Consider the following 22,295-nt stretch of genomic DNA (forward strand, 5'->3'; position numbering starts at 1 on the left):
ACCCCACATTGCTCCTGGTGGTTACAGGTTGGCGCCAGTGTTTGCCATCAGTGTGTTCATGGGTGACTGTGAAGCGCTTTGGGCCTTCAAAGCAGGTAGTAAAGTGCTGTAGACACCATTTATGGATCCGGTCTGGAGGTTTTAGTTTCAGAGTTATTTTGTTATTGTCGTTGTTTCGTTCAGGTAAGCTGTGACCTCTCCTGGATGCCCCGCCTTCTCCTGGGTTCTCCTGGAGATGGTCACAGCTTCCTGGAATATTTTCATTAAGACTTCGACATAAGGAGGTGTCTGCTCCGCCCACTGCACCAATGCATCTTGGGTTTTTGTGATTTCCTTCTGGTATCATGCTGAGTTTATGTTATTTGACCTTTTGCCACACTTAGAGTGTTTTTTTAAGTAAATCTTTTGACCCTCTGGAGTCGCCGACTCCTTCCTGCACCTGGGTTTTCCTTGACCGGACAGCTGCAACAAGGACAGCAAAACCATTTCGTGCTTTCCCATAATTCACTTGGTTTCGGGAGAGCCGTGCTCACACAGGTTCAGGGAGAAAATGCAAAAGTCTTCCATCAAGATTTCCAAACAGAAATCCTCTGGTTGTTTGGCAAAGCCAGAAATGATGAACGTGGGACTGAACGGAGCAGTTTCTTCGTTTCTGTTCAGGCGTCCTGATTCCAAAATAAGGACTTGGAAAATTGGGAACAATAATAATATTTTATTTAAATTAAAATGAAAGATCAAGATTCAAGTACAAAGTACAGACATTTCTCATAAATACATAAATAAATAATTTAAAGCAAAAACATGTCAGTGACAAAGACAGTACATTGACACCACCTTGTGGTGAAATGTGCCCACGTCAACACGTGGACCCTTCCTCTCTCTGTACTTGGTACATACAGGAAGCACGTGCACGTGTCTTTTCAACAGACAGTGGTTGTGCTTGTTCTGGAGTAGAAACTTTTATTCTGAAGATGGCCGAACGTCGGCCTCAGAAGGACGTCCGCGGCTTTAGCTCTGGCGGATGTGGAAGGTCCTGAAGCGGCTGTCGCTCTCCTGGCACATCTCCACGGGTTCACTGTCGATCGCCGCCGTGCTGATGTACCAGCCGGGGAAGCGGGCGGACGCCAGGGTGCTGAGGTTTCCACCCGTGTCCTGTTTGTAGAAGAGGAAGCGCACATTCTCGCTCTCCTGGCCAATTGTGGAAAGGGTGCTGTTGTCCTCCACCTCCTGAGGAGCGAAAACGTCAGCGTTAGAGTCGTAAAGGAAACCGCAGAGTTGACGTATATGAAGCCACAACTTTACCTCCAGAAACAGAGTTGGTTTGTCTCCTTCTTGGTGGCAGGACAGGTAGAGTTTGGTGTCCTTGATGCCCAGAGCCACCGGCCTGGCCTCAGGCGTGCGGTCCCGGTGAAGGTAAGTAGACATGTTCAGCTGGACTGAGGAGAGATTTGAGGGTTAATGTTCGTGACCAGCATCGGCGGTCAGAGAAACCAAAGATCTCAGGCAGGAAGGTTGGTTTTTACCTTTGCGGCTGTCGCTGCCTCCCTGCAGCATCACGGCGAGCAGCTTCATGCTGTTCTTGACCAGAACCAAGCTCCTCTTCTGCTTGTCCGTCACGCTGCACTGATACTCCCCGGTTCTGCTGAACTGGCTGGGAGCAGAAGACCTCTCAGCAACATGTCGCTCTGAAAGGAGAAGAAACCAAACTGATTAGTCGTCGTCGTCGTCGCTGCCGTTTCTCCCGGCTCACATCTACTTTTGATTTGGGTCGACAAAAAAACGTCCTCAGAAGCCGTGAGTACCTTCCAAAATGCTCTCCAGCATGACGCTGAGAAGGTGCTCGTCCCTGAAGTCAGTACCCATCACCTCCTCCATCCTGCCGGCCTTCAGGCGGTCAATGGCAATGATGAGATTGACAACGCTCCTCATCGAGTGAGGATGATGCGAGATCTCCAAATGCAGGCCGTGGGACATCTTCATTCTGTACGTGTCGCTCTTGTGGCACGCCATCTCAGATTCCGTGGTGTTCAGAGAAAAGAAAGACCTGCCGGCAAACAGAGACATTCTTAGTTTCAACAGCAACCTTCTTTGCGGACTCAAACCTGCAGATGAAGGCAGAGAGGTCCCGTTACCTGTCAGATCCTGTGTTGCTGTGTGCTTGCTGTGAGCTGTGCTGCGGTTCTGCCTGCCTGTGCTGACCTGCAGCCTTTTATATCCGCAGACGGGGACGGGCTACCAGCCGCTCTCGCTGCGATGATGAAATGCTGTAATTGCACATGTTGCTTCACTGCAGGCAGCTTCACACTCACGCTTTTTTACTGCAGACAGGTTTCATGGATTAGAAGATCCGGCTTTGAACCACTTTCAGTCAGTTCTTTGGGACAGACGTTAACAGAGAATCATCACAAATGATTCCCAATAAACTGTCAGGAGAGGAAGGTTTCACTGTCAACAAAGCAGAGAAACTGAAAATTCAGACCCTTTAAAAGAGCAGTGAACTCTGTTATGACTCTTTTATGGTTGATTATAATTTACCGTTGGTCACATTTCTCCTTTAACCTGGAAAAACAATCTTTTACGATGTTTGAACTAAAAAAGACCTTCCTGGAATTATGTCCTGGATACGTCCTCCAGTCCTCCCTAAAGCTCCACTCTGTTGGAAACAGTGTTTTTGGGGTTTCTAACACATTCTTGTAGCATTTTTCTGATGACGGAGGACATGTATGAAGAAAATTCAGCTTAAAATCTGCATGTCTGAGTATTTCTTCTTTAAACGGTCTAAGTAATGAGCTCAAACAATATTCAAATATTCAAGAAAATGTAGAAAGAAACTCTGATTTCAGGATATGAAGATAAGAAGATTTAAGGATCAACAGGTGTTTGAATAATTCAAATCCATGTGTGAACTTGATTGTGGTGAAATAATCAAAGCTGTTGTAATTACAACCAATGAGTATTAATGTGTAATGTGCATTAATGATTACTGAAAGGTTTGAATTACAACCAATAACTATTGATTCTCTTTTCTTGATCTGCAATGTGTAGCAATAATTACTGGTTTATTGTGATCATGTGTTCTAATGATAATCAATGATCATTACATAATGGTTACCGTTTACTGAAATCATGAAAGAATGTTTTCTGAAGATCATCAATCATTAATAGCCACCGGATTTTGTTACTTGAAGAGAATCGGATCAGAACCGGATTTAAAACACTGTAAAACTATCAAATGAATGAATGCAGTCGGGGGGGGGGATTATATAATCTCACTTCTTCCCGCTCCTTTTCAAGCAATAAATCAAACTCTACTTTACTTTAGTTAATTATGGCTGTATTTAATTAAGCAAAGTGATTTAAGTGATGTTTTTGTTTTGTTTTTTTCTTTCTTTCTTTTTAATCTATGCATTTCATCATTTCTGTAATGAGTTTGATAAATATGTGTATATTCTTTATTGCTTTGACTACAATGCTTGAAAAAGATCAATCAAATCAAATCAAATCGCTGTGAACCAGGAGCAGACGAAAATAATGCAGTTTGAAAAAGATCGTAGGAAATACTCTGGGCGGGGCTAAAGTCTCCCTGCTCCGCCCTTTCTGATCCTCCACCTGCAGACCAACAGATCCATGATCGTCTTTGTTTTCCTCGTCTGAGCTGGAATCTGGATCAGAACTGGACGGACGGACGGATGGATGGATCTGATATTGCAGCCATTTTTGCTGCACCGCTAATGCTAGCTTGGGGTTCTGAGGGGCTGTAAGCTAGTGGGTGAAAGTTTATGCAGATAGGTGATGGAAAGAGGGGCGGAACAGTCCTGTTCACAACTCAGAGGTGAATTTCTGATAAACTCCTGCCGCTCTGCAGAAACTATGTCCTAAAAAACACCTTTTTTCTTTAATTTTGGCTAAAAACAGCGGCATCATCATCGTGAAAAGACGACTGGGACCGGTTTGGGAAGAGATCAGAAGATGATCGGAGTGGGACTTTAAGGAAGAAACCAATCTTCTGGTGGAAATGTTGCCTAAACGACACCAAGGCGTCGTCAGGTATCGGTGAAGGGGGACCCAAAACTTCAGGAGACTGTCAACATGCATAAACTCGTTTAAATATGAACAAACTACACACACAGCATGATGCTGCCACCACCGCGCTATTTCTCTGGTGATCAGGAGAATTTAAACTGTTCAATCTTTCAAGACTTTATTTAGTGGTATTTCAGAGTTTGATTGGGGATGTCATCCCATTATTGGAACTTTAACAGTAAAGGGAGAAAAAGGTTTGAATCTAGAAAAAGGAAAGTCAAAAACAGGATTCTGCAACAGCCTTTATTTTGGATCACATTTGACATTTGCATGAACACTTTCTTGCCTTTTGCAGCTCATGCTAATGAAAACCTTTCTGCATGGTCTGTGGTGCAGGTGTTTGCACGCCATATGACCTGATCGATGCAATCGTTCGTGGGTGCCTCCAGCAGCACTTATTCCAGAATATTTGAGAGACACAAATGGAACAACGGGATGGAGGGTTTCCAGTGCAGAAAAATGTATGGAGCTAATAGCAAACTCTTTCTAAAGATAAAAAAAGAGCATTCTGGATTTGATTGGTATCCTGGGGCACGTCTTAAAGTTCTTTTACCTCCTGCCTACCACAAATGTGTCCCCTGTAGAGGACATTTCCACACCTGAACATCTCCAACCACCGCAGATTATTGAATGGACTCCTTTTGGTTTCTGCAGAGGACATTTGGGGCTTTTCAAGACTCCAAATGTTAAAGTACGGGATTCTGGGAATTGTAGTGGACAACTTTTTTTTCCATCTCTTGTCGTCAATAAAAAATTTTTTTTTTAACATATATTCACATTTAGTGAGATGATCCATTTGGTCTAAAGGAAATAAAAGTTTGTCAAATGTTTTTTTAGGGATATTTGTTGATCCAGCTGTAGAACTAAAGCTCAGCATCAAGACTTTGAGTAAATCTGTCATTGCAGTTATTTTACTGATGAAAAGCCGAAGGATTCTTTAAATTAGTTTCTGTGTTGATCAAAAAGATGTTTTTTGTTCTGATCGATTGAAAGAAACCCTTTCCATTACTATTGCGTGTAAAAAAAAAAACACTCCAGATCATCTGAAAACACGTCTTGCAGTGAATTTGGAAATGCTCACCTAAAGAAATGAGACTTTTTCTTCTGTTATTTCCAAACTTTTCTCATCTCTTTGGTTAACCCTATGGAGTTTTGTGGTTCTTTTGTTGTGAGAAAAGTTTTCACAAGTCTTCAAAAGCTTGTTTGTTGCACAACAGCGGCTGAATCTCAGATTTCCTCACATCCTCGTTAGTGTGCGACGAAGGAGAACTGCGTCAGCAGCAGAGACCCGGTCTGGTCCAAACGGCTGGATCTGTTCAGGAAGTCAAAGCACGTCACTGATGAAAGTCCTCAGAGCGATGATCACACAAGAGATGCTCATCTGAGTCAACAACAGGGAGGGGGAACAACACGGAAAATACAGAGTTAACCCTTTGATTTATTTTGAGTTCAAAATGTCCAACTTTAACTTTCAGTTCCATGAACCGGATCTTCAGCTGCTCCAGTCGACCACAAGCTGGAGAAGTCGACATTTTAGAAAGATTCAGATCAACAACCTTTTCACTTGTTGATCCTCAGAAGATCCAAATGAAGCACTGATAGGACCATAAAACAAACATTCACACATCGGGGCGACTGGCTTCATGACTGCAAACAGAAACACAACAAAAGACGCAAAAGTTAAACGTTTTCATCCAAAAAAAAGGACAAACAAGTCTCAGGTTCATTTGGTTTCAGATTTATTCTTCTGAATTGTGGGAAACAGGAAGACAAAAACTGCACATTTGTATTTTGAAAGAGAGAAAAACCAAAAAAAAGAAGTAAAAGTGTCACTTTTGTCATGTTTTTCTGGTTTCAGCTTGTTCCTCCGTGAGGTTCAGAATGATGGAAACAACAATAAAGTCACGATATGAAGGCAGCAGAAAGCAGTCAAACTGAAACGTTCCAGTCTGAAGAAGTATTCAGTTTGTTTACTTGGTCTGTATATACTTGCCATACTTATACTCAAGTGTACTTTACTAAATAAACTTCTGGTTTTTGTGAGGGGGGGGGGGGGGGGGGTGTTCCTGAGGTTTTAAAGCTTTTCTTTCCTTTCACAGCTTCAGTCAGACGTTTGATGAGAGGATTTTAGAAAACTGTTTCCTTTAATCTGGGTCAAACACAGAACTGCCACTCAGGAATTTCCCACCACACCTGTGCGAGTTTGTACCTGTGCATCCTCAAAGGCCTGCTGGACAGCAGTCCTGCTTATTTTCTGTTTTTTCTTCTTCTTTGTCACAGCTGCCCTGTTTTCTCTCATAAACGTGTTTCACACCCAGACTTCCACCGTCTGATCGTGTTTGACCTCCATGACCAGGGCGTGTTTGAGCCTCATGGCGTTTGCATGAATTCCTGAGGTTTTAATTGCTCCTGACTAATACCGCACTTCCTGTCGGCTTCAATCTGCAGCTGATTTGAGCGCCGGAGGGACACTTTCGCATCTGCATCGTGCTTCAGGGCGGAGGAGGAAGTCCTGTGACGAAGAGACGCGACTGAATTTACACGCCACTCTGTCTGTGCTGCGCAGTGATTGATTGATTGATTTGATTTATTGATTTATCTCAAGCATTGTAGTCAAAGCAATAAAGAATTTACACATATTTATCAAACTCATTACAGAAATGTTGAAATGCATAGTTTAACAAACAAAAGTCACTTAAATCACATTTTGCTTAATTAAAAACAGTGATCAGTAACTAAAATCTAGTAAAGTTTGATTTATTGCTTGAAAAGGAGCGGGAAGAAGTGAATTTATATAATCTCACCCCCTAATTCATATTACAGTTTTAAAGTTTTTGTATCCGGTTCTGATCCGATAGATTCTTTTTAATAACAAAATGATTATCTTCAGAAAACATTCATTAATGGTTCAGTACTTCACTTCCTGCACGAATGGACAAGTCATCTGGATTTTGCTCTTGGACTTTTTCTTGTAGAAGTCCCTGTTTTTTTTGTAAGGACGCTTCCAGGATGAAACCTCGTAAACTGTGTTTAAAGGAACAAACGGTTTCAACAGCTGAATGAAAAACATCCGTCGCTAAATCTCCGCCCCAGTTTTTCTAAGACAAAATGATCCTGTTGAGATCAGCTGCAGGACATTCAGGTTGGACGAGGCAGGTCCGTGCAGGCCCACGCCGAGGAGACAAAAGCTTCCTCTATTCTCCTGGAGGAGGAAAATAAAAACCTCTGAAGCCACGGCTCTAGACTCCAACATGCAGAGGCCTAAGAACAAAGGATCAAATAGACACTCCTGTCCCGGAAAAAGACAAAGACAGTCTTCTACAAAGACGAGAACATGAGAAGAAAGACACTTTCTTCAACCAGGAAGAGGCAAAAGCTCAGCATTCCCTTTCAAACTGGACCAAATATTCCAGTGTGAAAGTGGCCAAAGACCGAGTCAGAACCAAAGTCCAGGTCCTCATCAGTTTAATGTAGAAATCAAAATAAATCTTCATTGTAACGGCAGCAAAATGGATCTGATCTCAGAAAAAACCCAAAGAGGTCATCTAAAAATCCAAACCTAGTAAAGCCACAAAACAGGAAGAGAAATGAGAAACTTTTCCATTTCCATGACTCAGCAAAAGCGCAATGACGCGTCTGACTCAGTGAAAATGATCAAATACTTTAACCAATCAGAGCGATGCTCCAGAGAGAGCAGGACCACCACCTTAAAGGAGCAGCTTCAACCCGGAAGCTGTAAGACTGCTGACCCCCTCACCCCCCTTTACCCACAACCACGGACCAACACACCCGTTTATATTTATAGTGTTGCTTTTCTACTCTTTTATGGCATCTAGCTCCGTTTTTTTAATCATATTTTTATTTGCTCTGTGATTGGCCGGCCCAGAACCAGAGGGACTCGTTTAGTTTCACCCCAACAATTAAAGATCCTTGAATCTGTTCAGAAATGTCTAAGGAGCCAGGATGTGACCAGAACCTTTGAAACGTTCCTGTTTGGAACTGAATAAATGAACCTTGCAGTGTAATGAAGGCGGGTGGAGTCTGAAATAAGGATCATTTTCCAGGAAAAAAACTTTATAATCAAGAACATTTCAGAAGAAAACAAAAGTCTGCAGCGTTGTCCTTTTTGTCGAAATCTATTTTGGAAAAGTGAAAACAAATGTAGAAAACCAAAATAAGACAACAGCAGACAAAATTGTTTGACTTATATAAACAACAAAAATCTATTGTTCAGTCCAGTTTTTGCAGTTTGGTTCATAAACTTTATTTAACGCCCGGCTGTTCACACTTCTTCCAGATCTGGTCTCAGCAGGATCATGGAGGCCCCCACAGCGGTTTGACCTCAGGGTCACGTCACAGCGTAACTCTTCCGGTGAAACTCCGACTCGGAGCAGAGTTTCCCCCTCAGCCAGAATTCCTGGAACGGAGCCGTCAGGAAAAGCTGTGCAGGTGAGCATCGGCCTCTGAGCAGCACACGCCCTGATTCCCTCCCCGATCCGTTTCAGCCAGAAAAGTCCCCGGTGCGTCTGGGAGGGGCTGCTGTGGAATTTCTCACCTTTGGAATTGAACCCGAGACAAAAGCGGCTCACTTCCGGCTCTGCTCCCGGCCTTTCAGCGTGTCGCTCCCTGTTCCGGTGCAGGCGGTGGGAGTGTCATCATGGTGGCTTTTAGTTCCAACTGGGTTTTATTTTCAGGCCCTCAGAGAATTTTGTTAGGACAAAGGAAGATTCAAAGATGGAGAACACATTCAGAAATGAGGAAAAACTACAAGCAGATAGAAAAGCAAATCTAGAAGAAAAAACTGCTGACAGAGTTTAAAGTAGTAAAAGAAGACCCCCCTCCCCCACACACACATTAGTCAGCTGACTACAGATCATAAATGATTTCTGCTTCCTCCGCTCTGGAACTTCCACTCCTCCTCCTCGCCTTCCTTTTTTGGGCTTTTCTTATCGACTGTGTGTGAGAATCGGAGTGAGTGGCCCCGCCCCCTGGCGTTCCGGCAGACTCCAGGAAGCCATAATCCCACAGACGTCTGTAGAGAAACAAACAGCTGATACTCCGTCTCTCTATTGGTCAGAGGACCGTTCTGGATCTGATAATTTTTTTAAACATCTTTTATTTTATATTTTTTCTGTAGCTCAAGCTATAAACTGACCAGATGCCTCATAAAAGTAGGTGGGGCTTACTGGCCCCCAAATCTAACGTACGAAGTGGTGATTGGAGAGAGCGGTTGCCATAGAAACACAGACTCGGATCAATCACTGCTTACTGACATGGTCTGTCCGGCTCAAACATGGCGGTGCCCGTGTCAAAGAAATGGCGTCCGGATTGACTCGATTTGCTTGGAGCCGGAAGAAACCATTTTCTATGGGGGACACCACTACAGCTCTCTGATACGATTGGTGGTTTTTAGTTTTCTAAGCTTCGGAGGTTTGACGAAAAAATCCTCATGTTTTGTACTAAACCGCATTGGTGGCCTCGTGGTAGAGCGTCTGCCCTGAAACTTGGAGGTTGTGGGTTGGGTCATCCCACAGACTCTAAAAATAGGATCCGGTGCCGCTTCCCTGCTTAACTCAGTATTAAAAGGTTGGGGGGGTTGGGTTAAATGTGGGGAACAAAATTCTCCCCCCCAGGTAGGAGAGTTAGGACCTCAAACACCTGGAATAGTCCGTCCCGTGTCACATCTGTGTTTTCTGGGTCCCGCCTCCAAGCAGTGAGCCAATCGGACAACACCTAGCAGAAATGTTCAGATCTACAAAATTGGTGAAATTGTTTTAAGGAAACAGAAAACCCCTTGAATAATTTTTGGTACCAATAATTTACCATTATTTTTATGTTTTTTTACAGTGTGCGGAGGAGAAAGTCGACTTTTTGCAGTTTTGGTTGCCATGGCGACAAGGAAGTCAGGGCTATGAGCCTAAAGTGTATCAAGTGACATTGTTCAATCATTTTTACATATTCAAGAGGATTTGTTACTGAGGGAGTTGCTAACCTTAAGGCTATGAGGGTTTGAAATCATGTGATCTCATTTTATTTACAGATTTATTGATTTCTATTTTTAATTAAAGTTTAAATCCTGGATCCCTGACAGACTTCAGATTTCAACCACAAAGATTGAACAAAAGCATCGTAGAGAAAATATCTCAACTTTATTAACAACTTTCTTCATTTCAAAATTCATTCAGACAGAAATTATAAAACAATATTTACAGCCTTTGTCTGTCTTCTCTTAAATAAAGCATCAAAGGAGGACATAAGTTTCTCCCAACGTTCCCAAATTCACGCCAAAGAGGAGCGAAAACGGAGGCCTCGTCACAAACGCCGATTAAAAAATGCAGGAATGAACCGTGAAGAAAGCAGAACTGGGATTTACAGGCAGTGAAGGCACCACGGGTGTGAGCCGCAGAAAGCTGCAGCGTCACGTTAAGGAGCGTTTGGAAATCCTGGTCGGACTCCGAGCCGCCAACTTTGACCAACTTCTGCTTCTGGGGGGAAAAAACGGCGCTCCTTCGCTGAAGTGCCTCTGAAGTATGAAGAGGAGTGAGAGCTCCTGTTCACCGGAACGTTCCACCAGGGTTCACTCAAGGTCAAGTCTGAGATTCCCAGAAAATAAACCCAAAGTTCCACCAAAACCTGCAGGAACCTGCGGAGAACCGTCCTGCAGCTCCCGATGCAAAGGCTCCAGAACCGTCCACAGTGCAGACGAAACACCACAGATAGGAGAAACTGCAAGAGAGCTCACTTTGATGCGTTCTCAGTGTAAAATAAAACCACGTGGAGTTTGATGCAACAGTGAAATGAAGAAGCTTGGAGGCAACAGGAAGACACGATTGACGGCGTTTTTCTTTGGCGAGCAGCTGCAGAACAAAAAAGTAGGAAATAAAAGCCACTTTATGATTCAGAGGCCAAAGTGCAGAGCAGATGCTGCTGCTGATGAGCAGAGACGGCCAGGTTCCCGCCCTGAAGATCCACACTCAGAAAAGGTTTGTCCAACAAAAGCAAAGGAAAGAGGGAGGAGCCTGAAGGCGGGCGGCTCAGTGTTTTCATCTGCGGATGATGTCATCAGACTCAAACCAACAACCAGAGAAAATCCCTGCTCTCCTGCGCTGACATTTCCACCGCTCTGAAAATGGAAACGCGGCGGCGGCGTCCTCTGATCAGGCTGGATGAGCTCGGCGGTTCCTCTTTTCGGGGCGGGTGGCGTCCCGCTTTGGTCGGAGCAGCTGACTCAAAGATCTGCCTTCAGTTTCGCTTTCAGCTGATCGTTCAGACGACTTGATTGATCTGAACTGTGAAAACACATGACGGATGGAGCTTTGCATTCTGGGAAACGTAGTGTGGTCGTTCTTATTCGCAGTCTACGGTGAAAGTGAACGTCTGACAGGCCAGAATTCATTAAAAATTCCCTCCCCAGGAGTGAGCGTCAACAGACTCCCGATTTTTCCCACAAAAGTGACGAAGCGTGGCGTTTTTGGCGACGGCATTGCACAAAAAAAAGAGAATTACAAAGGAGGGAAATCACGCCTCCTGCCCCCCTTCCCATCTATAAAAATATTTACAAATATTAAAATGAATAAATAAAGTCACGATTGTTTCTCCCCCCCCCCCCCTGCTCGGCTTTGGTTTCCCCGCCGTGGAGCGGCGGCAGCTTTTGGTCACGAATGCAAACAAACTCTTCATCATCGTCATCCTCCTCTGTGAAATGTGGATGGGGGGGGGGGGGGGGGGGGGCACCGTTCCCATCAGCTGACAGCTCCCGCACCGCTCAGCTCTGGAGGAGGGGGGGGGGGGGGGGGTTGCTACACACGTGCCGTGGGTTTGGTTTACGGGGTGGGAGTGCACCATAAGGGGTGGGGGGGTGGGGGTCGTCCCTGAGTCTCTGAGATGGAAGCAACATGGAGGGAGGGTCTATGGGGGGGTTAACAGTGAGGGGTGCAGAATTCTTCATGGGGGGTATAGAGATGAGCCAAAACATGAAATGATGTCAGCTGATGAAGGACAGAACTAGGAGGGATAGAACTACAAAATATATAGAACTCTGAGGGATGGAATCACGAAGGATAGAATTCTGAATAATAGAATTATTTATATAGAATTTGGAACGACAGAACTATGAAGGATAGAATCATGAAGGATAGAACTATTAAGGATAGAACTAGGACGGATAGAATTATAAAATATTCAACTGTCAATGATAGAATTATAAACGATAGAATTCTGACTGATAGAATTAATAAAACAGAACTTTGAAGGATAGAACCATTTTGTAGCGTAGAGTAATGACAGATAGAACTGTGTCTGAACAAACAGCAGATCTGTGGTTTTAACGACAGAAGCAGGAAACAGAAATGTTCAGAGTGATGTTAATGTTTTCTGAAAACCATAGAGGATCTTTGCTGCATCTGAGCTCCCTTTCAAAATAAAGCTCGGCGGATCAGCTGATCTTTGCCATGTTTTGGCTCATCCGTGGCGGGCGTTACGCACCGCCCTCCTCCTTAGCGCACATGGGGGCGCCGTAGGGCACACGTGCGGGAGCAGCGAGGGCCGTGGCGGCCCCCGGGTCAGATACTTTCCAGCTGGTTGTGGTGATTCGCCGCGTGCGGCGGCTTCTGCTCGTTCAGGAGGAGCAGCGTGGTCTCGTCCGGCCCGTTCTCCACTGGGCCCGAGTCTCCCACCAGGTCTGTGATGGCGGGGGTGCCGGGGGGAGTGGTCTGCTCCAGCCGAGTGGCGTTGTGGTCGTTCTCCGGGGACTGAGGCGAGCTGTCCAAAAGAGACGCCATCAGGCCGTTCTGGTACTGAGCCCGCGTGATCTGAGGAACCAGACAGAACAATGAGGTTCTGCTCAGTGCGCTAAATATGACCCATTTTTCAAAATAAAAGCCTGATTACATTTACATACTTTTTCTTCTAATGAAAAATCGTTCAAGCGCAATGCATTGTGGTCTATATTCCCCAATCCAGTGAGCATCAGTCACAGAACCAGAAACCCGGTTCTTGGTTCTGTTTGGTTCTTTCCAGGTGTGTGTTCTTCTACAGTCTGAGAAGCGTGACGACGCGTAGACGTGCCAACCCTGACCTGTGAGGACCTGAACGGACCTGCAGGAGCTTCAAAGAGGCGACCCGGTCTGGTCCGGTCCGGTCCGGTCTACACACCTTAACAAACTGCAGGTCTGAGAGCGCCCGGACGTTGAAGTCGGGGGTGTACTGCTGCAGCGGCAGGCTGTTGTTCAGCTGACTGTTGCTGCCGCTGACGGACAGACACTCGGACCGATCGGCGCCGCTCAGAGAGGAGGTCCGGTTCAGCCCGCTGAGGTGAGACGGAGACCGGAACTCTGCGTGGGGGAACCAGAGAAAGGTCAGGAGGAGGTCAGGAGGAGGTCAGGAAGGAGATGATGTCACACAAACACAAACACAACAAACACAGACGGAAAACAGACACACAGACTGAAAACACACACACAACATTTACGGACACAACAAACACACACACAACAAACACACACAAAACACACACCCACAGACAGAAAACACACACACATGGAAAACACACACACAACAAACACACACAACAAACACACGCACAACACACACCCACAGACAGAAAACACACACAGACAGAAAACACACACACAACAAACACACACACAGACAAAACCACTTATTTTAAAAACTCACAGACCTACCAAAATACAAAAAAAATTTTTTCCCACACACACAACTTAACACAAGCACACACAAACTGACAAACACACAGGAACACATAAAAACAAACACACAATAACACAGGCACATACAAAAAACAACAAGCACACACCAGTACAAACACACACACTCACAGAGAAGGAAACCATCAACAAGCAAGACACAAAACAAACACACACATAAACAAGGTCTTTCAAAAGTTCATTTTTATTTATAAAACCATAAATTAAACAAATCCTTTAATGATTTTAATGTATTTCACATTAATTTACTAAAGTTTTGACTTTCCTAAGTTTCTAAACTTTGTTTCCGTCATTCGTCCTAAAAATATCTTTTGTTTTTTTTTTTCCATCAACCGTGAAACGGCAGACCCACACAGGTTCCTCACACACACACAAACCCACAACCTTGTTTAATAAGTCACACACAAATACGCAACCTTTTGTAATAACGGATCACACACACGCAACCTTCTTTAATCATGAGTCACACACACAGACGCACAACCTCGTGTCCTGAATCACACGCCACATGCTTCATTATTACCGGTTGGTGTGAGTCGTCCAGCAGGGGGCCTCAGTGAGTCATAGGAAATAGTTTTACCTGCACGGCAGGTAACTGTTAGCGGTCAGGTAATCAGTGAACAGCTCATTCCAGCTAAACTACAGCGAGCAGAGAGTTAGAAACCACTAGAGGGATGTTAGAGCTTCTACGTCCAGAGAACCACTATTCTGTCAAAAGGAAGTTCAAAGGATTTAAAGAAACGTTTGATGTTTTTACAGCATCACTTGGAAAACGGAAATTTGATTCTTCTCCCTTTAAGATTACAAAGATAACACAAAGAGGAAATCTACCCTAAATTCTTATTCAATTTATTTGTGTGGAATAATTGATATAATTGCAGCCATTAAAAGTGAACTATTAACAAACGGACTGAAACCAAAGCTTAATGCTGCTGTTAGAACTAAAGATGAGGTTAAACTGAGATTATGATCAAGCAGCTGAATCGCAGACTTTCCCATGATTCCCTTTTAGTGTCCGGACACGAGTTCGGACTAAAAACAAATATGTGATGAAACGCGGCCGGCGCCCTGCGGCGGCAGATTCTTTGTCTCAGGGAGAAGTCACCGACTGGACGTCTGCGGTGGAGGTTTTTCAGGGAACATCTGCAGGGCGTGAGTGTTTCAGGAGACGCCGCTGGGGACGCAGGAGCTCCGCCTCCTCACGCCCTCTCATCTGTGGTAGATCAGCAACAAACTCCTAGATTTCTTTGAGTTTCTGCAAATTTGACGTCACCAAAGATCCTTTCAAGAATCGGCAGAAATGGATCTCGTTACATCTCAACCAGATCACCTGAACCAGGTCAACTGGGTCAGGTGACCTGGTTCAGGCGTGTTCGTCGCGTGACGCCTGAACGTCTGGCTGCATCAGCTCCAGACGTCTTCCTCACAATGACATGAAGAAGGCAGACGGCGTGAAAGAGTTAACCAGATGAGCGGAAAATGTAGAAGTGCTGCTACAGAACCCTAATCTAAGCCATTTTCCATCTTTAGCTCCACCCACCCAACATTAGCCCCGCCCATCCCACGTGTTAGGAGACCCAGACATGCCGGCGTTTACCTGGCAGCCGAGAGAACAGAGAAAACCTCTTAAAGGAGAGGAGGCGAGGGCGAGGAGCAGCCACTGAGAGGACAGGAGAAAAGGAGGAGGAGGAGGTGAAGGGGGACAGGAGGAAGGACGACCACGCCTCAAACCGCTTCACTGGACGCAACCTTTGACCTCTGCACCGGTTTGATCAATGATGCCAAACACAAAGTCACCAAACGTTTTTACGAAGGTCCTGAGAAACGCAGAAAATCTGTTTGTCCTGAACGACGATCAGAGACGTGTGGTTGGTTTTTCTCAGCATTAAAATAGTAATCTAGGAAAAAAACTGCAATGCCGCTTTTATGGAATTATTTACAAATCAACAGCTTTGTTTCATTGAATCTTTGTCATCTGTAAAATATAAAAAGAATAAGAATCGGCTCATATTTTGAGATTTTTACATTTCTTGTAGCATTTTAATTTACAGAGTCCCTAAAGTGAAACTGAAGAAGGAAACACTAACTAACTGGTGCATCAGTTACTAACATCCATTAATACTTCAGTTTGTCATAAGAATCCATATCCCAAATTTCATTCGGACACTCTGCAAAGTAACTGCGGCGATGCAGACGTCTGTCTGTTCAGAGTTTTTGTCTTCTACACGTTCTGGTAGAAGGAGACGGACATGTTCTGTCCTCACCTGCAGCCCCTTTTCAACACGCATCATCCAACATCCGTGAAGTTCACCGCATGGTCCTAATTCTTCCTGAATTAAAGTGGTAACCTGATCTAAACTGGTGGAACCCCCGCGCCGAAACAACCCACATGACTTTAGAGCTCGCTAAAGACGCCGTTCAGAGACGATGACATTGTGACGGTGAGAAAGCGAAGCTGCAGTCTCTGTGTAGACGAGTCCAAAAGCAAAGTACAACTTAATTGGCTCACGTGATGCTACTTCCAGGTAACTGCCTGGTAACTGCACAAACGGCCGGATGCTCACTGCCATCCAGTCACTAACTGCTATCCAGTATCCTGTTTTTTATTTTGGGTTTTTTTTCTTCAATGTCTGGAACTGGAAATTCTTAGCATTTTATTTTGAAGTTCTTCTGTTTTTAACAGGGAGACAACGTTTCCATTCCACCGTCACCTTTCTGTCCGACAAAAATGGAGTTTTCCTTCAAACTGGTGAAGAAAGGAAGACGTCGTGGATGTTCCTGTTGGGTGTGTGTGTGTGTGTGTGTGTGGGTGGTTGTGCGTGTGTGTGTGTGCGTGTGTGTGTGTGCGTGTGTGTGTGTGTGCGTGTGTGGGTGGTTGTGCGTGTGTGTGTGTGCGTGTGTGTGTGTGCGTGTGTGGGTGGTTGTGCGTGTGTGTGTGTGCGTGTGTGTGTGTGTGTGTGTGCGTGTGTGGGTGGTTGTGCGTGTGTGTGTGTGTGCGTGTGTGTGTGTGCGTGTGTGTGTGTGGGTGGTTGTGCATGTGTGTGTGGTGACGCCTCAAAGGCATCAGACGCCGTTTGGCTGCAGAGATGCTTCCACATGTTCAGATGTTACACCTCTAGATGTTCTCATTCATTCCTTTTTTAACGAAATGTTTCTGGTTTCAAAGTTTCTTTCTGACGACTTGAATACGATTTCTTTGGTTTAAAACAGCAACAAATCTGTAGAAATGTTAACAACAGGAAGTTAAAATTCTGAAACATTGAAACAATGAAGGAAGCTCACCAAACTTTAATTTAAGAAATAAGTGAATGTTCTGGAACTTTTTTTTTGATTTGATGGTTATAACAAATAGATCAATAACATTATTAATAAATAACAAGAAATCTATGTGAAATAAAGGAAACAGTTTAAAAAAATCCTTTTTTTTTGTTGAACTAAAAGCCACCAGATGGCAGAAACGTAAACGTATAGATGTGAGAATGAAGCTGGAGGAAGCTGACTGGGTGATGGGTGGAGTGTGGGTGGAGCCACATGGATGGATGGATGGATGGATGGATGGGGGCGGGGCTTAGACTCACCCAGTGTGGGAGCGCTGAGCGCCATCACGCCATAATAAGAAAACGGTCCCGTCTCAAACTTCATGTTCTCGTTTCCGGCCTCCACCTCCACCCGACCCTGATGGATTTCACGTGCACACACACACAAACACACACACACAGATTTTCACTACAGATGTGACAAAAACTACAACAAACACCTGAACACAGCACAGGTTTTCTCTGAAACCTCAACGGAGACCTTGAAGGAAAAAAGGGTAAATGCCACATATTTGCTCAAGGACACTTCAACACATGGGCGGGAACCGAACCTGTCATCTTCCCATCACAAGTCGACCGCTCTACCTCTGCACCACGGCTGCCACATAAAGCTTTGTCTTTTCCTCATCTGTCTTTATTTAAAAATGTTCACAGATTTTCAGTTTTTAAGTTTTTTAGTCAAAGTCTTGATGTAAAAATGAATTTATAGTTAGAAAAAACCTAAATATCTTCTGATGTTTTCCTGTTACGTGTAGATTAAATATCTTAATAAACATAAAATCTGACACGCTTTCTCTCTAGTAATTTCTGAACATAACAATAGTTACATTAAAATTTTAGATCCACACCTTGATGATATAAATGAATTTTTCCTTTCAATATCTTAAATTCAAGCAAACAAATTATTTTTTGACCCGTTTTAAGACATTTTAGAACTTTATTTAAACTCTGGAGAAATACATTTTTATTTCAACACAAAGAATACGTTTTAAAAGAAAACCTTAAAACAAAGCAAATATTTATTCAAATGAAACTTATTTCAATTAGTAAAATGCATATTTGTTCAAACAGATAATGTATATTATTACTAGATTATTATCTTTAGGGTTATTTTAATGACATATTTTATTGATCTTCTAAAATGTCCTCAAACTTTAGAAATAAAAATCTTTAATTCCAAGTCTTTTTTTAAAACAATGCCTGAACTTACACGTGTCGGCCTCTAGAGGGAGCTACAACCTCAGAGGAAGCAGAAATACTCGGACACCCTGCAGAGAAGCATCATTTCTGTGAGGAACCGGGTTTGAAAAAGGAATAAAAACCTACAGGAGCTTCTTCATTAAACCAATATGAGGGCAAAGTCGGGGTAGAGGGGCAGTAAGGAGCCCCCCCCCGTGTCTGCCCCCCCCCCCCCCCCCCCCCCCCCCGCTCGGCCTGCAGGAATGTGTGAACTGCATCAACAACGGCACAGTTAATCCACGCCGCCTCTCCTCCACACAGGCGGCGTGCCAACATGGAGACACAAACACACAGAGGTCCAACAGAAAGTTCTACGGTTCTGATCGCTTTTTCACACACAGGAAACAGAACTTCTCCCCCAAAACTCAAAAAAAAACAAAAAAAAAAACAAATGGCGTTGACTCTTTAAAGGATCGATGGTATTTTTATTGGGTTTCACTGGCAGCTTGCTGGAAAAATCAGATACTTCTTTACATTATTTTGTCCTAAATCAAACCAAATCAAATCCTGGAAACTTTGGGATGAAATCCTAAACGCTGCAGATGAAAAGTGAGTCTTTCTGTGAACGATGAGATGGAACCAGAAACAGATTCTTCGAAGCTCCTAGAACACAAACGCGAGCAACAGGAAGACCCAAATCCTGTCTCATTTTCTCTGACATAGTGTCTTTAGAGCGGCAGGAGTTCATCACGAGTTCACCTCTGAGCTGTGGTTGGGACTGTGGGCGTGGAGAAACCCCAGCCCCACTTCCCATCATCATGCATCCTCTCCTGCTAGCTTACAGCCCCATGCAAACGTTAGCCGTCCAGTTCTGATCCAGATTCCGGCTCAGACCAGGAAAACAAAGACGTTCATGGATCTGTTGGTCTGCATCAGAAGGGGGCGGAGCATGGAGACTGTAGCCCCGCCCAGAGTATTTTCTACGTCATAAATACGATCTTTTTCTTCTCAGCGATTTGACTAAAGAAATACTCAGAAATGCAGATTTGATCTGAATTCTCTTTATATCTATGTCCTCCATCTTCAGAAAAAGGCCAGAAGAACATGATAAAAACACAAAAACATCATTTTAAAACATCGAATCTTTCAGTCTTTCACCTATTTGTGATGATTCCTGACAGATTTTCTCCATGGCAGTGAGACATGTCAGCTGTAGTGCTTTAGGGTTATTTAGGATGTAAAAATGTTCCCTTAATCATTAAAACCCTTCAAACTTAAATAGAAAGTAAGAAAGTCTTCTTTTTTTTTGCCTCCACATCAGTTTTCTTGACATTTTCTGATTTCCAAAGGCAAAAACCGTTTTAAATGTTTAAAAATCCGCCTTTTTGGTTAAATGTGTCTTTAAACCTGCATCTATTATTCCTCTGTGGTGTTTCAGGAATGTCTTTCTAAGTTTTCAGACTTTTTTTTTCTTCACACACATCCAGACAGTGAAAAAACCCAAACTAACTGATAAACGGAGAGAAATGCGAGTCCAGAGCAGCTACTGAGCCGTGACTGCTGGGATGTCTGGGAGGTTGAGGGCTGTCTGCGTGCGCTCAGGTAAAAATGTGCGCCGTCATGCCTTTGGCCTCTGCAGGCTGGCAGCAGACCTGGATGTGGGCGGAGCTCCGCCGTCTGGATGAAAATGCTGACGTTCCCGGCGCCGTGCCTTCATGTCAAACCTGCGTCCGTCCACCGGTTCCTCCGGGGAACCAAAGCGGCTGCAGATTTACTGCATGTGCACGAGCACGTGCACGCTGCAGCTCAGCTCGCCTCCCAACATGCCTCAAGGTGACTCCCATTTCTGCAGGAGTCTGAATGTTTTCATTCCAGGGAGTCAATGAGGAGGGAGGGGACGGGGGGGGGGGGGGACACCAAAGGTGGTCCAGTCTGCTTTTTTTATTACACTTTTTTACTTACTTTTTTTAATATTTGCTTTTATTTATTCTCTGATTAACCAAATTCATTTTATTTCTTCCTGTATTTCTCTCCATTTCTCCTTGCAAAGCAAATGATAATTACTCTTCAAAAAAGAGGTTATTTACTGTATAGACTATTTGTCTTTTCCATGTCATCACACAGATGTGAATGACATGTCAATATTTCATGCTAAGCTAAGCTGTATGTTCATTTGCTCTAAAGGAAAACAATAGAAAATAAGGATACAGCTGTAGTTGGTCCAGTCAGACCGGTTCTCCCTGATCTGTGCTCAAAGTTCAGGCCGCTAACACTCAGACCCTTCACCTGCAGAAAGCCGGAGAACCAGAAAAACCCAAGAACCGGGTTCTGACAGAGCTGAACTCCAAAGCAGTTTTTACCCCTCTATGCAGGATCTCCGTCTCTGTAACCCAGCTAACAAGCAGGACCTTCACACTTTGACTTCCCGTCTCCCTCAGGGGTTCGTTTGTCCTCAGGGGTTCTCTGAGGCCTGAAGTGGGTCGGCCACAGCGGTTGGAGTTTGCTCCGCCCACCTTAACAAGGTTAACGAATGAATTCATCTTTTGACCAAATCCGAACGACACATTTTATGTTTTGGAGCTTTTGAACACGAGTGAACAGGAAAGCACTGCCTCCAGTGGTCATTTCAGGAACAGCAACATTTCACATTTGGCCACTGTCTTCTGAAGATAAAAGCGTTGATGGTTTATTAAAGAAATACAATTAAATACAATTAAATAAGTTTTTGGCAAAAATTGTTCCGACGCAATGCATTGTGGTCTGATCGGTGGGCCGATCGTAAACGATGAGCAGCTGAAAAATCTGGTTATGAACCAAAGATTTCCCCTCTGTCATTTTCAGAACCACGAGGGGTTAAAGGTCAGTCCTGCAGTTTGCTCCTGAACACACCAGCCTTAAGAAGTCTTCGTACCTGCAACACTCGGCCTTGTGGGAGGAACCGCTCCTGAGCTGGACGTCAGGAGACCTTCCTGTCTGACACACGCTAATTTAATGTACACCTCTGCTCCTTATCTGGTGACCACACGATAAACCACTCTGTCCTCTGTACGGGACAATGTTATCTTTATCAGCTGGGAGTTCAGCGGGGGAGTGGGCGGGGCTTGGCCAAAGTCCAGATTTGGTCGTTAAGACTCAAACAACAGGAGTGAAAACTCTGTTCCCGAGGACCAGCAGAAGCCGCTGGTGCCCTGCAGCTTTTGCCCCCCCCCCCTCTGGGGAGGTTTTCACTCCAGCAGCAACACTGAAGTCAGAAAGGTGGACAGATGAAAGAGCGGGAAAGGGGAGGAGCCTAGGAAAGTACAGCAGCGGGAGAGCAGTGCGGCGATCGTGGGAAGTTAATTCTATTTTAATGATTTTTTTTTCCATTACGTTTTCCAAAGGCATTCGGGGCATCAGAATGACCAAAATAACTCACATTCATGAGATGAGCCGTCCAAGCAGCCATAGAATTTACTTTTCAAAATAAAAGTTGTACAAATCAAGTACATAATGCTGTATTGGAGAATCAGAAAGAGTGAAAATAGTTTGGATTTCAGCTGTGAGAGTGAAGAGGTTTTTGTCTTTTCTTACGTTATAAATTCAAATGTGTCATTTCAGCCAAATATAGGTCAAATGTTCTCAGTGAGTCAAACTAAACCACGTGATTCACAAACCTGATTACTGGATACAAGTATGTGAGAAACACAGAAGCTTTGGAGAATAACTTTCCAAAGGAAACGGAAGGATAAACAATGATACTTTAGAAATCCCCCCTGATGAAAATGGTTTTTTCAAGATGGTCTGTAGAGAATTTTCTGATAATATATATAAAGAAAATTAAGCTTAAAACTGCATTTTTTTAGTATTTCTTAAAAATCGTTGTGAATCAGGAGCAGACGAAAAAATGCAGTTGGAAAAAGATCGTGTTTGTGACGTAGAAAATACTCTGGGCGGGGCCACGGTCTTCCAGCTCCGCCCCTTTCTTATCATCCACCTGCAGACCCACAGATCC

General features: G+C 44.1%; 2 protein-coding genes and 1 long non-coding RNA gene across 4 annotated transcripts in view; all 3 read right to left on the reverse strand.

Moving 5' to 3' along the window:
* Positions 1 to 692: 692 nt before the first annotated feature.
* On the reverse strand, positions 693 to 2,272 carry LOC101169209 (interleukin-1 beta). The gene is made up of 5 exons (XM_011478737.3): positions 2,133 to 2,272; positions 1,803 to 2,044; positions 1,524 to 1,685; positions 1,303 to 1,436; positions 693 to 1,227 (listed from the first exon to the last, which is right to left on the reverse strand). The coding sequence occupies exons 2-5, from the start codon at positions 2,008 to 2,010 to the stop codon at positions 1,009 to 1,011; spliced, it is 723 nt and encodes a 240-aa protein (XP_011477039.1). The 5' UTR covers positions 2,011 to 2,044; positions 2,133 to 2,272; the 3' UTR covers positions 693 to 1,008.
* A 2,040-nt stretch (positions 2,273 to 4,312) lies between these two features.
* Positions 4,313 to 9,209, reverse strand: LOC105354668 (uncharacterized). Its single transcript, XR_002290801.3, has 2 exons — positions 8,639 to 9,209; positions 4,313 to 5,730 (listed from the first exon to the last, which is right to left on the reverse strand). It is a non-coding gene; the product is annotated as an uncharacterized LOC105354668 (long non-coding RNA).
* Positions 9,210 to 10,213: 1,004 nt separating this feature from the next.
* Positions 10,214 to 22,295, reverse strand: part of cnnm4b (cyclin and CBS domain divalent metal cation transport mediator 4b) — a 32,057-nt gene continuing 19,975 nt past the window's right edge. Inside the window, exons 5-9 of one of the 2 annotated variants that reach the window (XM_023958140.2) lie at positions 17,387 to 17,483; positions 15,406 to 15,468; positions 14,332 to 14,388; positions 13,237 to 13,415; positions 10,214 to 12,893 (exon numbers count right to left, since the gene is read on the reverse strand). In XM_023958140.2, the coding sequence (XP_023813908.1) occupies positions 12,645 to 12,893; positions 13,237 to 13,415; positions 14,332 to 14,388; positions 15,406 to 15,468; positions 17,387 to 17,483 (645 nt within the window). In that variant the 3' untranslated portion in view covers positions 10,214 to 12,644. The remainder of the gene's footprint in view (positions 12,894 to 13,236; positions 13,416 to 14,331; positions 14,389 to 15,405; positions 15,469 to 17,386; positions 17,484 to 22,295) is intronic. The other variant, XM_023958143.2, reaches the window with a different exon arrangement.

Source organism: Oryzias latipes, chromosome 9, assembly GCF_053564925.1.
Source record: "Oryzias latipes strain Hd-rR chromosome 9, Olatipes_Hd-rR_3.1".
Lineage (NCBI taxonomy): Eukaryota > Metazoa > Chordata > Actinopteri > Beloniformes > Adrianichthyidae > Oryzias > Oryzias latipes.